This window comes from Wolffia australiana, chromosome 7, assembly GCF_029677425.1.
Source record: "Wolffia australiana isolate 7733 chromosome 7, ASM2967742v1".
Classification (NCBI taxonomy): Eukaryota; Viridiplantae; Streptophyta; class Magnoliopsida; order Alismatales; family Araceae; genus Wolffia; species Wolffia australiana.
The window spans coordinates 17,827,398-17,844,243 of NC_135841.1; the positions used below are offsets into that span (position 1 = coordinate 17,827,398).

Here is a 16,846-nt window from a genome sequence, read left to right on the forward strand (position 1 = left end):
AATATGCCGCACTGAAGAACTCAATGACATAGAGTCCAGTGCTGATAATTGATAATCATAAATGTCATCCTGTTTTTAGTAATCATTTCATGCATTTTATGTGCAGAATTTTATTTAAATGATAATAAATGCATGCTATTAATCTTAAAATGCGTAATTGCAATTTAATAATGAATTTCTTATTTTTCTTAGTTTTTTGATTTTTTAACATAGTGTTTCTGCATTAACTTCAAGATAAATTAATTTTAAAAATATATATTTATATTTATTTGAATATTTATGGGGTTTGCTACATTTTTGAGATGATATTATGATTTTTATGGGGCTTTCTAGTATTTTTATGGAATTTTCTGAGGTTAAATTCATGAAGAATATAATTTTGAGATTATTTAAATATTTTTAATGAATTAATTGACATTTTCACTCCTAGAAATTTGGGCCATGCTGGCAATCTGCCATACAATATTTAATTATACATAAGGAGTTTGGGGCTGAAATTTGAAGTGTAGTTCCACGTTTTCCCTCCATCCATCTACTATCTTGGATCTACAAATAGGACCCCCAATCATTTTAAGATAAACACCCTAGGTTTTTGTTCCTAAGTATGATTAGCGGAGTGATTCTCTCATTCAAAATCTCATTTGGATCCATTATTGTACTCCAAGAGTGAATGGTTGAAGGAGTGATGTGTAGATAAAGACCCATGAAGAAAAAGTGACATTCGACCCATTGAGTAAGTGACGACGAGTTTAGTGTGATCTTTGCCTTTTTCCAACTCACATCTTCGTCATTTTTTCTAGGTTATCATCAGGGGAAGCCTAGATTTCCACGATTACACATGCCATCTCCAACTCCACCACTCATAGGGGCACATCTGCTTCCATCTCGGGTTGCACTGGTATTGGTAAAATCCTCATCATTCTCCCCCCCAGTCTGTCGCTCGTCAGCACATATCCAGCACCATCTTTGTCACAGCTTGTGCGGTATCTCATTCATCGACTCTACTCCACTCATGTTCATCTCCATCAACCATCACACGGTGCCGTGGAAGTGCCAAAGAAGGTATTTTAACTAGAATTAATTAGTATTTTTCTATTAAAAATTTCTATAAATGTTTCCAAAATTATTCTATAAAACTGAATAAATTAGGTCAAATAGAATTAATATTTTCTGACCTTAGTAGGATTATTTTAAATTATAACTCACCAGTTTTCTTTCATGAAATTAGACTTTTTCCTAAAATAAATATAAAATTTTTTAAAAAAAGAAATCAAAGATAGAATTCACTTATTCTACACTTGCTCTCTGTGGATTTGACCTTTGCTCGCTCTGTGTTTGCAAGGAAACTGATAAATATTTTTGAAAAAAATAATTTGAGTAAACCATTTGGAAGATATTAAAATTTATTACAGGAATTTGAAAAACATTATAGTTAGTGAGAAAAATTGTAAAGTATATTCAAACTAGTAACAATTGTCTATCAAAGAAAGTTTATGAAACAAAATTAAAAAATAACTTAACAACATGCCATTTCAGGCTTTGTTATATCGTACCTAAGGAGTTTAAATAAATATCATTATGGTTTAGGATACAATCCATGGAAAATATGAAAATGGTTACTAAATCAAAGAAGTGATGTCATAAAATTTTTAAATGTTTCCCTGGGTGATAAATATTAAAATATTATTATATTATTACACCATTTTATTTATTTTTTGTTAACTTATCATATGATTCAATCCTCTTTACTTGATCCCTTTATTGAGATATTTAGTTAATTGGTTTCTTTGCACTGGTGAATATAAATAGGTATGTTTAACTGTGTCAATTCACATATGATTCGATTAATAATAAGTTTCTGCATAAATTTAACATAATTTTAAAAAACATTTTGATTTTAATATCTAGGATAAATCTAGCGGCATATTGATCAATGTAAGTCAAAATTTATGCAACGACTATGTAGATACCTAATAAGTAATCATACATCTAAAGAAGTAATGGAGATAGAAGGCATGCATGAAAACTTAATGTACATCTATTTGGTCCAACACATTTTCAAATCAGGTTAAATGTTCTATGATTGTATACAACTTAAATTTCTCTATAACCAAGAAAATATTTGGGTTAAAAGACTTCAAAATTTTATAAATAATTTAAATTCTCATTATTCATCCATAAAGGTCTTTGTACGTATACTTGATGGAACTATATGGACTGCATGTCATTTCACATGTAGATCTTATTATAATTAAATTACACAATAATATTAATTAAAATTTATGTATGATATGTATAAAAAGTCAGAGGATAAGTGCATTGATGTGTGAATTATGATGAGATTACATTACACTGATCACTTATATTTGAGCATGTATCCTAAATATTCCTATTCATCGGATATTTAAGAAATTACAGATAAAATAGTATTCCTTGTGCTCATTCAATGAGGCCGGTTTATCTCATAACCTTATTTTTCAAGACACTAAGGAGAAGAAGCGGGTTCATTTTAGATAAATAGTTCACTAAATTAATTTTTATGAATCTCAGGACCGTATTATACATAATTTTTAGATGGGCGGATTAATTTCAAAAATAAGTAAGTTGCTCCTTCACCTGAGACCTCAACGATGTATTATTTGTAGGCAAATGTGTTTTAACTATGCTCTAGAGTCCCTAATCAGGGAGGGGGCTACAAATGGTTGAAGCTTTGATATAGTAACAAGTCTAAGAATAGTTAGGGATCATCCACCCTCTAAATAATAGGCAACAGACTCGAGGAATAAACTGTAATGGAAAGCTTGGCTAAGGTTGGGGAAATATTGGGAAACGTGTGCACTGGTCATTTCCTTGTGCATCCATCCTAAGAAGCTTGACCTCATAGGACTTGATAGTGAACTTTATCTTAAATCATTATAGCCTCGTACCACAGGTGTTGGCAACTTGACCTAAAATTTTGGCCTCTATATAACATCACATGTGAATAATAATGAACTTAAGCAAGAAATAGAAATGAAATTAGCTTTCAGGATTTATAATTCCATAAATCATGAACTTTGAATTTTTATTTATAAATATGAGAAATAATCCCATAAATCAAATGAATAACCTCAAGAGGTCAAAAATTATACCTAAAAAATATACAAATTTCATTTAATAAAATATCACAATTCTGGGCACTCTATATCAAGATAAAAATTGACAATTTAATATTTAATATGCATACTATGTTATATTAAGTTTGTAAATATGAAATAAATTATACATGATATCATTGGATACCCAACTAAGTACTGATGAGTCTAAAACCTCGACTAGTATTTTTAGATCCACTATTCATATAACTCGAATTCGGGGAACTAGAAAAAGAACGTTCTAGTTCAGTTAGACAATTTATTGAGGATATTTTTCTCCATATTTCCCAAGTAGCAGCACTATCATAGAATTAGAAAAAATACTAGTAATAGTAAATATGGCAGCACTATATCCATGCATCTGGCTTGAAAATGATTCATTTACTCATTTTTTAAAACATGGGTATGTTCTGCACAAGTTGTAAAAAATTATGAATGATTGATAACTACGCTATGGAATTTTGTTAAAAATAATCAAAATGAATATTAGTGAATAAATTAAGGCATTTTAATTCATACGGATTAAATTAATACTCTTAGATATGTCCATCTTATCAGTTTTAAAATTTGTAGGATGGACTAATTGAAACTTTGTGTTTTTTGAATTTTCATCTTATCTATCTAACGGTCCTATGTTTCTAATATTATCCAAATATGTAAATAAGCATAAACATTTAAGACTTTAATTTTATTTAAAATATTTTACAAAAATGCACTTTCTACGTGAATCACGATGGTTTGCTTAAATAAATAACAAGTAGTTGAATAACATTTCAATGGGATAGACACTATATTTTTAAAATATTTAATCAATTCAACCAAGATTTATTGACTAGTTATGATTTTTAATTTTCATAAATTTCACCTCAACAATTCGACCAAAACATAGATTCTACCATTTCTTTATAATTGGTCGTAAATATGAATTCAAATACACATGGTTTGGTCAGATACCTTGAGGTAAAAAATATCCCTACATATTATTTTCAATTTTCTATATATTATAAAAATTCCAAGAGAAACTGAAAACTTTGCGGTATGATTTGTAAACCAGTAATGGAAGCTTCCTTTGCACTTTTTTTTTCGTTGAGATTCATGTGGTGTTATATATTCATTCGAAGACAAATATACTTGATTGTTTAATAAATATTGTACATGCATATTTTTGAGAATCAAAATATATGGTTCTCAATAAAATGAAAGGCTATAAGGTCAAACATTTCAATTGAGAATCTGATATCAAGAGGAGATCAGGAAGAAGAAACTCTATCAAGGTGAAAATGTAAAGAGTCACCAGATTTCACTATAATACACTTGTTGTTGGATTAATATCCTCTGAATGGTCTAAGAGGGGGGGGGGTGAATTAGACCACTCCCTTATTTCCTTTTCTTTCTTGTATTATTATTTTCCTAATATCTCTACCTATTCCCGAATTATAGAGAGAAAGAAGTGGACACCCAGAATTTTTATACAGGTTAGGGCTAATCCCTTAATCCTGTCCCGGGGTATCCAGCCGGAGATTCAATATGTCCCTAACCAAGTTTTATAACCCCCCAAGCTAAAAAAGCCTGGTAATATCTCTACCTATACACGGATACCTCCTATCTAGAAATTAAAAACAAGAATAACTTTGAGCCCCCTCAGCCTTTTTAAAGGTATTCTTGCTTTCACTTCTTCTCCAATGGACCACCCAAGTCCTTCTCAGCTTTCAAAAACTGCCTTTACTCGAAGTAGTTCCTCTAGTCTCACAAGTACTGAAAAACCTTGTGAAAATATCGAAAAACTTGTCTTCGACTTTCCTGAAACGTTAGCTAAAATATTCCAGTTTCAACATAACAATTTCCATTTGAGTATGAACATATGTTACTCCTTATTATGCAGTTTTTAATCAGAGTCGATGCTTTTCACTTGCAGATTTAAGAATGCAGAATTCAATCTGATGGTCTCAGAAATTTATTTGAATGTCAATCTTTTCATGAAATTCAACACTCCACAATCACAAGTACCAAAACAAATTTATTCTTTCGAATTTAAATCATGTACCAAAAAGTAATCACAGAATTCGGATTATGGTAACCCCAAGTTGGATTTAGTTTAAGACTATCAAAATTTCAATTTCAGTATTATGTGAATCACAGTAATTGAAATATTCAACTGATCAATTTTCCAGAAATATAGTTTTCTAAAATTTTGTTTCAGCACACCGAAATTTCAATGATTTCAGCTTCACAATGAGAAGGTTTCAGAATGGAAAGTTTTCAAGACTTTCAGCTTTAGAGAAAATTTCAAATCCTTTAATGTTCCAGAGCCCCTTTTTAAAATTTTCAAATTGTGATACAGAGATTGTTAAGAACGTAGATTCAACAGTTACAAATTTAAAATTCTCTTCGAAATTCAGAGATTTTAGAACATGAATTTAACAGTTATGATTTTAAATTTCGATTTGAGAATCAGGAGCTTTTAAAAAAAATGTAAATTCAACAGTTATAAAATTACAATTCAATTTGAAAATATAGAGATTTTAGACCATAAATCAACAGTCACGATTTTCTATTTCGGTTTGATATTCAGGGATTTTAAAACCACAGATTCAGCAGTAATGATCTTAAAGTTCAATTTGACAATACAGTGATTTTTAAACGTGAAAGCAACAGTCACGATTTTCTATTTCAGTTTGAGATTCAGGGATTTTAAAACCACAGATTCAGCAGTAATGATCTTAAAGTTCAATTTGACAATATAGTGATTTTTAAACGTGAAAGCAACAGTCACGATTTTCTATTTCAGTTTGAGATTCAGGGATTTTAAAACCACAGATTCAGCAGTAATGATCTTAAAGTTCAATTTGACAATACAGTGATTTTTAAACGTGAAAGCAACAGTCACGATTTTCTATTTCAGTTTGAGATTCAGGGATTTTAAAAACGATTGGTAATAGAATGATTTCAAAAACGTCAATAAGAATATTACGTTTCTTGAATTCGATCTGTGATAGAATGATTTCAAAAACGTCAATAAGAATGTTACATTTCTTGAAATCTATCTGTGATAGAACGATTTCAAAAATGTCACTCAGAATGTTACGTTTCTTGAAATCAACCTCTGATAGAATGATTTCAAAAACGTCAATAAGAATATTACGTTTCTTGAATTCGATCTGTGATAGAACGATTTCAAAAACAATGAAAAACAGAATTAGATCACAAGCCTGATTTTAAGCTCAGATGTCGTGATCTTTTGAGTCGCACCGCAGCCAGACTTTTCCAGCTCTCCGTTGCCTTGAACCACAATTTCTTCACCAAAGCTTTATCAATTTCTTGACTTTTCTTGCTCTCGTTCAACCTTCTGCCTGTTTTTCCTTCGTACACCACACCTCTTTCGTTCTTCTGTCTTCCTTTTATTTTACCTCTTTTCTTTGCTCTTGTTCAAGGGCATTTTGTTATTTTACAAAAATGCCCTTGTAACTCTTATCATAACAGTAATTTCTCTTGACTTTTTACTAATTTTGAAATTCATAAAAATCCATAATCTAAAATCTTCACTTGTATGTGATGACCATACATAAGCTTCAGTGCATTACAAGAAACATCCTGGTTGACCACTGTCCAAAGTGCTCAAAGGCTTGGTTATTTATTTTGCATGTCTCTGAATTGGAATAAGGCCCCAAAGTAGGCGAAATTCCTGTGTGCCAACTGTCGAGGATATGCCCGCAAACTTGGACTCATTATTGGATACTGAGTCCATAGAATGGACACCAGACACATCACCAGACACAGATACTTGACCCCGCCTGACCCTGATCTTTAAAGCCAAGGCCCACTAGGTGCTCATGCTCAGTGGCGCGCAAGCGTGATGGATCAGGACAGGCAGTGCGTGCAGGCCATGGGTGCTGCATGCGCGGGCCGTTGAGGGTGTGTGGGCACTGAGAACCATGCACATGAAACCCACACAAATGTGCGCTGGCCATGGGGGTTGCACGTGTGAGGTGCAAGATGGGAGGCATTCCACCAAGATACTAAGGCATGGCGCAAAGTGCACCGAGACAGCTGCGGGGTGTGGACACCCCTGCGGGTAGTGCTATGGTGTGCAAGCACCAAGGCTTGGGGTGCCAAGGCAAACCAACATAGTAGAGGAGCCAGCATGGGTGCTGGTGGCGTGTGGAGTGTCAAGGCTAGGATCAAGCACATGAGTGTGTCAAATGGATGTTAGGGTGTGGGGTACGACTGATCGGTGGATGCGTTGAGAGCCATGACCCATGGGGGTGCAACACTTGGCCCAGGGGCACGATTGTAGTGGAAGACTTTTTGGACATGCACACGGGGCGACATGACACAAGGCCCATGACCACCACTACCCAATGGCGTGCGTTGCATCGTATCTTGTTACTTCAGCATCATCCATGTTCTTTCTCTTTGTAATGACTATGACCTCTGATGTAATCATGTTTATTTATAATGAAATGTCCCTTTGATGCTGATTCACAATCTCATTTGGGTCCATTCCTAAATTTTGAGAGTGAAGGATTGGAGGAATCATGATTTGAACTAGAGCCTTGCAGAAAAAGCAAAGTGCGACACATTTTCTTGTGATGATGAAATTATTGTGATATTGTATCCTTTTAAAACATATTTCTTCATCATTTTTCCTATGTTATCATCTTAGAGGATAACCTAGGTATTTTCAACTTCCCACATGCCACCATTGATGCTTCTGCTTGCCAGCACATACCTGCCACCATTGGTGTTAAGGCTGCATATCTGGGCCCATCCTGTTGTTCATTGGAATGTGTTTGTAGCCATCTTCCCTGTGATTTGAAATAGTCGAGCAACTCTTCTCCTTCTCCCTCATGCACACCACCCATGCTCGCCATGATGCCCTGTCAATTGGCAATACTGAAGTGCCTATAAGCATAACTTAATTATAATTTTTATTATTTCTCACTAGAAATCTCCATAAATTTCCTAAAATTGGGATACGTAAGATATATATTTTCTCATTATCTAATAGTTATTTTTAATTTTTCACTAGTTCCCTTTTATTTAATTATATTTAACTAATAAAGTGAACAATCCTACATATAGAAACTAAGAATTTATTTTTTATATACTTGCTCCATGTGTTTTGAACCCTTACTCTCTCTGTGCTTCTGCGGAAAAATATAAATATTTTAGCAAGAATAAGAAGCCATAAAAAACACATTAAACAACAATTCCGGCAGTTGATTGATTTTTTTCATTTTATGAGTACATTGGTATTTTTACCGACTCATCTAGTTTATCTGAATTTTCATTTTATATCAATGACTAGATCAGTTGCTTAGAAAGCACTTTCTTTTGTTCATAATCCTTTTGACCAATAACTTGTCATCATCAACATCAATACACAAATGGGATACCAATATATTATTCTATTCTTATTATTCTTAACTTTTAGGTCGAGAATCAAAACTTCCAAATCTGCTATATTTCAAACATTGCTATGTTTCTAATATCACTCACCATAATGTAACTAGAAAATTCTCTTCTAGAAGAATGTATTTTTTCCTCCCGTTCTCTCATACCAAAATGGTAGAGACTCTCCCAATAAGTTGTGAAAAAAAACTTCATTACAAAATAAAACATGATACACAAAATAAATAAGCTTATTTTAAAAAGAGTGAGAGTAGGATTAGGGGGAATCAGAAAGCTATGAGGAATCGTGATTTGTTTCCAAATTGAGGAACAAATTAATATCAAAGGGCTAAATTTATATCATATTTCCAAATTGAAGATTCATGATTCTTTTCTCATAGCTCTATAAACCATCGAATACTATACATTTTGTGTCGTCAATGTTCTGGATTTAAGGGGCACAATGCCATAGAAAAAGTTCACAAGGTTTTTGGTAGGAAATAGCACATGGCTGATTGATATGGAGGTAAGCACAGTGCTAAGAGAGATGAAAGTTATGTGAATGCCAAGCTGACACAGCTACACTATGGCACTCTTAGCGAGACCCACCTAGGTATGCTTTGTGCATGTATAAACAAGTCATCCCAAGCCCACATTAGTTCAATATATGGTCTTGTTAGTCATACTTCCCTGGCAAAAAGGTATCATTACAATGGATGCGTACTTCATCCCCATAAATGCCCTAATGAGATTTACTACGATGACCCTGTAAATGTATACCTCCATGGAATCAACAAAAAAAGGCCATGAAAATGTCCACAATGCCTTAAGTATTTCCCGTGGTGTTGAGCTTTCCATGCTCCATCAAAGAAGCATTTAAAACAGCCTTGAAGTCCTCTTTAATAGAGACATTGTAGCAGAAAAAAGTGATAATAGCGGAAATATAAGTGAGGTCCTCACAGGCAGAGTGGCCTAAGTCTTCTTGCACACCGCCGATCACTTTGGTTATTATGATTGTCATGTTCTTCTAAAATTTGAATATTATATATTCTCATCATGATCTTTAAAGTCATTTTCATGGACTTGATGTTTCATTTCAGTTAAGAAGATTTAGAATCTGATGGTTAAACACTTCTAGATCATGGTAAAAACACAAGGTGTCTTTGCTCTCTCAGGCCTTAGAACCACTTTCACAACCATAAAATGACTCAACCTGCTTAACTTTAGGTATGATACCATTCAAGTAATCATACAGATCAATTTAATACTATTTCCCCAAAGATCATCCACTCTTTTCCTTAGTTTCTAGGGGAACAGGATTGACTATACTCATCATATGAGTGGTACTAGATAGTGTTATTCTTTCTGGATATTTTAGTTTCCCTCTTGAGTATCCTTCAAAAAATGATTTTTTAGAACATATGTTTACTGACAAATGATAATTGTATCATGATCTCATCTTAATTCACTAATCCATTTTATGTATTAATGTACTTCACTTATAGGGATTTCACATGCATTATAGTGAATATATATTTTCAGCGAATATCAAAAGAGATATGCAATGTGTGATCTGCTTGAAAGCCACATATATTTCCAACAGAAGTAATTTTCCATGTCATGGCCACCTAAATGTAATCCATTATTTTCTTAGAGAACAAATAACAAATACCACCCAGAGCAAACTCCATAATATACTGGATAAAATTCTAGCCAAATATCAGTGAAATAAAGAAAAGACACATGGCCTTAATCAAGTATGGATTTATCTTATATGCATAAATGATATTACTTGATGGATTTAGATCTAGATGCAGAACTACTTCATGTCCTAAAATATAAGACTTTTTAGTTTAGAGAAGTTAAATTTGAAACTTAAAGATCTTAATCCATTTTAAAAATTCATGATTCTTAATCAATGCAAGTGATTTCCATTTTAGTGGTGTTCAATAGGGGTGTTAAATTATAGGTGTTTATCTTGGTGTATCTTTCTTTAGTAGGTGATAGTTAAAAATAATATTTTCTTGTTGAAACAATTAGGGTTCAGATTAAGTTATTCTTATTAGATTTCTCTTAAAGTTTAATGCATTTTAATTTTTGCATTTCAAGTCTTTTGTAAAAATGAGTAGACAGATGTAGACAAAAAATAAAAACAAAGTTGATAGAAAACACCTCATCACAATAGTTGTAACTAAATAAATTACATTATTAAAACATTACTTTTGTTTAGAGGATTCTGACAATAAATTTTTTCAATGCATTGTTTGAACTCTCTTGATAATGGAGAATAATTATGAGACAGTGGTTAAATCATAAGTCCCTAGATTTCTCCTATCAATGAGAATTGTCATAATGTCAACTATTTTCAGAGCTCTATCAACATTTAGCAGTACTAAATGGTTATCTAGAAGTCTATCTGGTGGCCATATCTTGACTCAAAATCTCCATATCATGCATTTTGGTGAAGTATTTAATGTAGCTCACTGAATTTATTTATTGCAAAACCCCAAAAGTTATGGTATTTCTATTCATATGTGTAAATGTACTAACATAAGATGTATGATTTATGTATAAAATAACCCAAAATTTTTATTTCAGTTTAGTTTTTTTATTATTTCATACCTGAAGTTATTTTATTTTTGAAAACTATAGAAGCTATTCGAAACTATTAGGCTATTGGAAACAAAAGGAAGCTCTATCAATATAATTTTTATTATTCAATTTATTCCACACGATCATAGAGTAGAATATTTTTTTATTTTCTGACTCACATGGGGCTATATTGGTCTCCATGACCATGCTTGTTCTTGATCAGATGCAAAGGGAGTTGATTGAAGAGATCCAAATCAAGGGGAGGAGAATTTCAAACTAATCAGGAAACTGGCATACATGTTTCACTAAAATCATCCAATTTTGGGTCATAGTTAAGTTAATCATATCATTTTTCACGTGATTTATGAATTATTACAGCAAAAAATCTTGGTATGGGGGTGTCTAAATTTTTCATTGCGTTTGAGCTCAAACTTCCTTCTGAAGGATGAAATATGAGAGACTGAGATATTACTGGAATCTCCATAACAATCATGTTTTCTGCCATTCCTCAACCAATGGGAGGTGTAGAAATCCTCCGACCTGATGGCTGAAATCGTTTGTGCTTGAGAATTAGGTTTCCTTCGTCTGCCATTCATCATTTTCCACGTCCTATCCCTTCATCCATCTGCACCTGATGTATAATCCAAGTTGAATCCCAAAATTAGTTTCCATGGCCCATCAAATACCTTCCATCCAGTCAGAATATACAATAAAACAACTAGGAAATACGAAACAAATTCCCATAAAAACTTGAAATTAACCCTTTTGCTTGTGTGGATTTTAAACTCTAGAATTCTAAAATAATTCCACAAAAAATCTCAAAAATACTAAATAATTATAAAATGAGGGTTAATTAGATCCATTCTATTCGAACATGAGATCTATTCAAATTATACATCCCATGATTAAATAAAACAATATTTTTTTGGGTTCTTTGAATAAATCTATATAGCATGCTATCAAACACGCTAGTCTCAAACATAATAAACCTGAGAATGTAAGTAAAATTTATCGGGGGCAGATGATATATATATGTCCGCCCATGTTGTGAAGGACAACTGCTCAAGATACAACACATGCCTGATCAACCAGAACATAAACTTAACTTTATGGAATAACACATCTCGACAAATAAAATGAATTGACTCAAGGCTATTGTAAAAGTTATTATAACAGGTAAAATACAATCACAAAGTTTAATATTTATCAAAGTAATTTTTTATACTGAAAAAAAGATATACTAACCACGCTTATCGGAGAAATCGAACATAGAAAGCTCGACGTAGTTCAAACATGAAACATCTATGAGACAACGGATCTATTAAAAAGGACCAGCCAAGGTAAAAGGCAAATTTCCAAAAGCTGATGGGCGAACCCATACTGTAAGAAGTTTCGGCACACAATAAATACATGAACCAGTGATATTCAGATGAGAACATGTCGATTGTTTTCTAGTGTCATGTTCGGATGAGTTGATAAGAAACGTACAGAGCATAAGCTACAGAGATTCTAGGTAAGAGATGGCAACAGCGGCATGGAAGGCCGCTCCTATCGGAAGAACAGTGTCATCCACAAAGAAATAAGGAGAGTGGAGAGGATGGACGGCGCCCAGAGTCGTATTCTTTGTACCAATCATGAACATCACGCTAGGCATAATCTGAGAGTAAAACCCAAAGTCGTCCGCCGCCATGACAACGTCAGGGACGTTGAGCTTGTCCTTTCCAACGAGCTCCTCGCCCACCCCCCTTGCGAATTCATAGAAGCTAGGGTCGTTCACCGTTGCAGGGTAGGACATCCTCTCCGTCTCCATGAAACTGACCGCTGCCCTGCACCGGTGCACTGAAGACTGCGTCTTTGTGACCTGAAGCGAGGATGCGGGGAAGGATGAATTAAGTATATTTTACACGCTCAAAATAAGGGTATGATGATTCATTTAGGAAGTCTCTCTCACGTCTTTAATCCTTGTCTTTAGGAAGGATAGCCCATCATCTGTCAAACTCCTAAAAATGCCGCCTATGGTGATAGCTCCGGCTCCACCTTTGATGAATCCAACAGAGATCACCTTAAATCACGAGAAAATAACATAAGTATCGTTTGTAAAATACAGATATGGAAATTATTAAGATAAATAAAAAATGATGTCGCCCATTGTTTTTAAAGATCTTTGTAAAAATAAGAGATACCGGTTTAAGCGTATTCTAGGTAACCCGAAGAATTTAGAAACGGAAACTGGGAGCACGTACGCTAGATTGGACTGGATCAAACTCCCGGGAGACTATACTCTGGAGCGCAAGAACTACAAACGACGCTGCCACGACAGTGTCACAGCTTCTATGTGGCGACGCGTTATCGTTGTCTCCTTCTTTGATTTCAGCAACGAATCGGCCAGACGCGGCCAGACACACGCCCGACCTTGCGGATAGAAAGCCCGACGGCAGCTGGGGGAAAACGTGCAGACCGAAAATAGCTTTCGTTTTATCCAAAACGCTTTCCTTCAGAACATGGAAAGCGCCTCCGAAACCTTCCTCTGCTGGCTGGAAAACGAGCTTCACTCTGCCCTTTTGCCGAAAACACGTAAAGTCATCAGTGAACAAAGAATGCATATTTGTCCCTGCTCCGATATGAAAGTCTTTCGTGGAAAATGAACGACTGATCTAAGTTTTCTCGTGACATGTACTTAGGGGAAGCGCACACCTTTAGTTCATCCTTCCGGGTCTGAAGCAATTTGGCGGCGCCTAGAAGCATCGTTACGTGTGCGTCGTGGCCGCAAGCATGCATCTTCCCGTTGTGCTTGCTCTTGTACTCCAGGTCAATCTTTTCCTGAGCGTAGATGAGCGTAAGTTGATAAAATTTGATGTCCATTGTGAATGAAACTTTAAGAATATTTTTGTACTGAATTCTTAAGCTTGATATCAATTTTGAGAAACCCAGAATATGGATGTAAGAACGGAAAACATTTGAGTTAAGAACGCATATCTGAAATTATCGCAAGTTTCATAGAGGAGAAAGTCCACGTCCTTAAGACCTAATCTTCGTAGATGAATTTATCCTCGTAGACGACAAACTCCACCTTGAGACCTATTCTTTTGAGTCAGCAAGTCTAAGATCACCTCGATGCTGGGAACCATGATAATCTTGACTTGTGACTCAAGGACCGGCTCCTTATATGGCAACCTTATCATCTTTAGTACAACCTAAATTATCCCATCATAATATTTGGGATAGACTCTACATTCGACTCCAAACAGGATGAGATGTCAACCCAAAATTTTTATGAGTGTGTAATTTTTTAGGATATTAATTGATAGCTCATAATCTAAAAAATAATACAAATCATTGTCCATTGGGAAATTCGAACTCAACAGTGTTCATAAAAGTCAAGAACTGATGAGTCATAACAGACGCAGGAAAACCTTAAAGGACCCGCACCGTTCGAACGGAGAGAACAGTGATCATTGAGCTTCATATCTTCCGAGAATAAATTCTTTAGAGTTTTTAAATGTTCTATGAGGCTTCAAAGAGACCAGTGCCGGTGAGTTTAAATACGACAGCGATGGAGATGGAGGGAGAAATCACCTGCAGAGGGAGAGCGTCCATATCTGCCCTGAGGGCGAGCTCGGGTCCATAGGCCTGTCCAACAACAGCCACGACACCTGTTCTGGCAACAGGCCATGTATATTCAATCCCAAGATCGTCGAGCTCTTTCCTGATGAGCTCGCTGGTCTTGTACTCCTCAAACGCTAGCTCGGGGTATTGGTGGATCCTCCTCCTTATTCTCGTCATCCATCCGTGGAACTCTGGGCGTTGCGCATAGTCTAGCAGCTGCAGTGCAAGGCTCTTAGCATGGCTCTGAGAAGAGGCTTGGCAAAGGCTGGCGATTGTTGCCGCGGTGAACAAAGCAAAGAGGAGACTCTGCAAGGAAGGATCATCCATCGGTTTGAACAACGGGAAGATCTGATCTCCGGAAGAGCCTAAAGAATATCGGACTTGATAGTCATGTATGTCGGTGGGATCTCTTAATTTTTAGCTATCTTTATTTGTGTTCTGAGAAGATGACGAGTCTGTCATTTACGAGGAAAAAAATAAATGAAGTGGAGAGAGAACAATCGCGAGTCGTTCTCCGTATACAACAAGTAGACGTTAACGGCGATAAACTTGTGAGTTATCTTCATCGGTGTCGTCATCTATATCGTGATTAATGACGATTACGATAAAAGAGTAGTCTTCTTCTTTCGTCCTCTGCGGAGATGGCAAACGCTGATTATTTATTGGGAGCTGACCGTCTGCCGCGTTTTCTAATGCAGGAAGTTAAAGTAGAAGGCGACGTATGACCGGTTTTTGAGTTTTGACGCAGCCTCGACGGAGGACAGCGCGATTGAGGTATTCAACAATATGAAAGTGACAGCATATTTAAGCCTTTCGTTTCGGATTTCACGAACAATTGTCACCGAATAAATGACGATGAATCAGGCTGTGTAGCCGAGGCAGCAGTCCCAGTTGAGAAATCTTAGTCGGACGTCTGGGGAGATTTTTACTCGTTTCGTCGTAGTAATTGATGAAATATTTACACAACGCACCTATACCAGAATCCATCTTTAAGATGAATGGAAGTGGATCTTCTGGACCTTTACAGTGGACTGGTTCCTCTAATGCAGATGGGGGATTGAGGGGTTCACGTACTACTTGAATCCCAATTACTATGAATCCATGTAACTGACCCGGTTTCTACACATATTTGCACCCATATTACTATGAATAGTTCCTTGATCCTAAACTTTATAAAATAACTTTAGGTGGGATATTTTAACTTTGAATAACTCATCTATCATTGTACATCAATGGTTATTCAAAGTTACATCAATGATAGATGAGTTAGCCCACATTTAGGATCCAACAGGAATGTCCATCAATGAATAACGATTTCCCTCAAACTAACTCTCACTTCATTTAAGGATGGGCCAGAATGATACAAGGCAACGGGCTTCCAGAATCCAGACAAGAAAACTTACGAGTTACAATTTACCAGGAGAAATTCGATAAGACATTACTCAACATGGGTGAAGTATTTTGTTTTGTTGGCCACCGCAGTTGTCTTCTTGTAAATGACGGTAGGTCTTCGGTTGCCCTTGTTATTTTATTTTCCGTGGAGATCAAGAACTTTATTCTTTTTTACTGCAAGAGGCGTGTTTGACAAACGAAGGCACCTTTATAGTCTCTCTATATTATTTTATTCCCTTTCTAACTCTTTTTTCCTTTGTTTATTCACTATTAATCAATATTATATTATCTCGGCATCTCGTTCTCTCGCTCTCATTTTTTATATTTTACTCTTTCTTTCATATCTATTTTATGCCCATCAAATAAAATTCTCTCCCATGAACTTCGCCAAAAAAAGCCTTCTCTCGTACGCGAAGAACCGCGACGGCAATCCTACTTTGTGAAAATATTTTCTTACAGATCAGGCAAATGTAAGCGTAAAATCAACGGAGAATTGGTCCTCCCCATCTGCTACATCGGTGACGCCTTTGTATTGTTTTTGGTGTTCTAATGAAAACTACAGTTGGCTTTACTTTCAGTCTCAAGTTCAATGATTGAGATCTCCATCCCAGGGAGGCGGCTCCCTCCGTTGTCCTGTCTAGTCTCTGTATCGCATATCAATTACTATCTCTCTCAATCCTTTATGCTCAAATGTCATATTGGTCTTGATCCTGAAACATCATCAATCCTTC

At 35.2% G+C, this 16,846-nt stretch overlaps 1 protein-coding gene across 1 annotated transcript; it reads right to left on the reverse strand.

Annotated features, from left to right (window-relative positions):
• Positions 1 to 12,507: 12,507 nt before the first annotated feature.
• Positions 12,508 to 15,145, reverse strand: ILR1 (Peptidase M20/M25/M40 family protein). Its single transcript, XM_078578290.1, has 5 exons — positions 14,694 to 15,145; positions 13,812 to 13,937; positions 13,361 to 13,675; positions 13,069 to 13,179; positions 12,508 to 12,978 (listed from the first exon to the last, which is right to left on the reverse strand). Exons 1-5 carry the CDS (start codon positions 15,048 to 15,050, stop codon positions 12,616 to 12,618), a joined length of 1,272 nt encoding a protein of 423 aa, XP_078434416.1. The 5' UTR covers positions 15,051 to 15,145; the 3' UTR covers positions 12,508 to 12,615.
• Between the last annotated feature and the right edge of the window lie 1,701 nt (positions 15,146 to 16,846).

What these genes read in the sequence shown, in the direction of transcription:
- ILR1 (XM_078578290.1), bottom strand. Translation starts at nt 15,050, where the DNA reads ATGGATGATCCTTCCTTGCAGAGTCTCCTCTTTGCTTTGTTCACCGCG. An exon ending in TGGACGCTCTCCCTCTGCAG is followed by an intron (nt 13,938 to 14,693) that starts GTGATTTCTCCC and finishes ATCTACGCTCAG; the next exon opens with GAAAAGATTGACCTGGAGTA. An exon ending in TAAAGACAAGGATTAAAGAC is followed by an intron (nt 12,979 to 13,068) that starts GTGAGAGAGACT and finishes TCCTCGCTTCAG; the next exon opens with GTCACAAAGACGCAGTCTTC.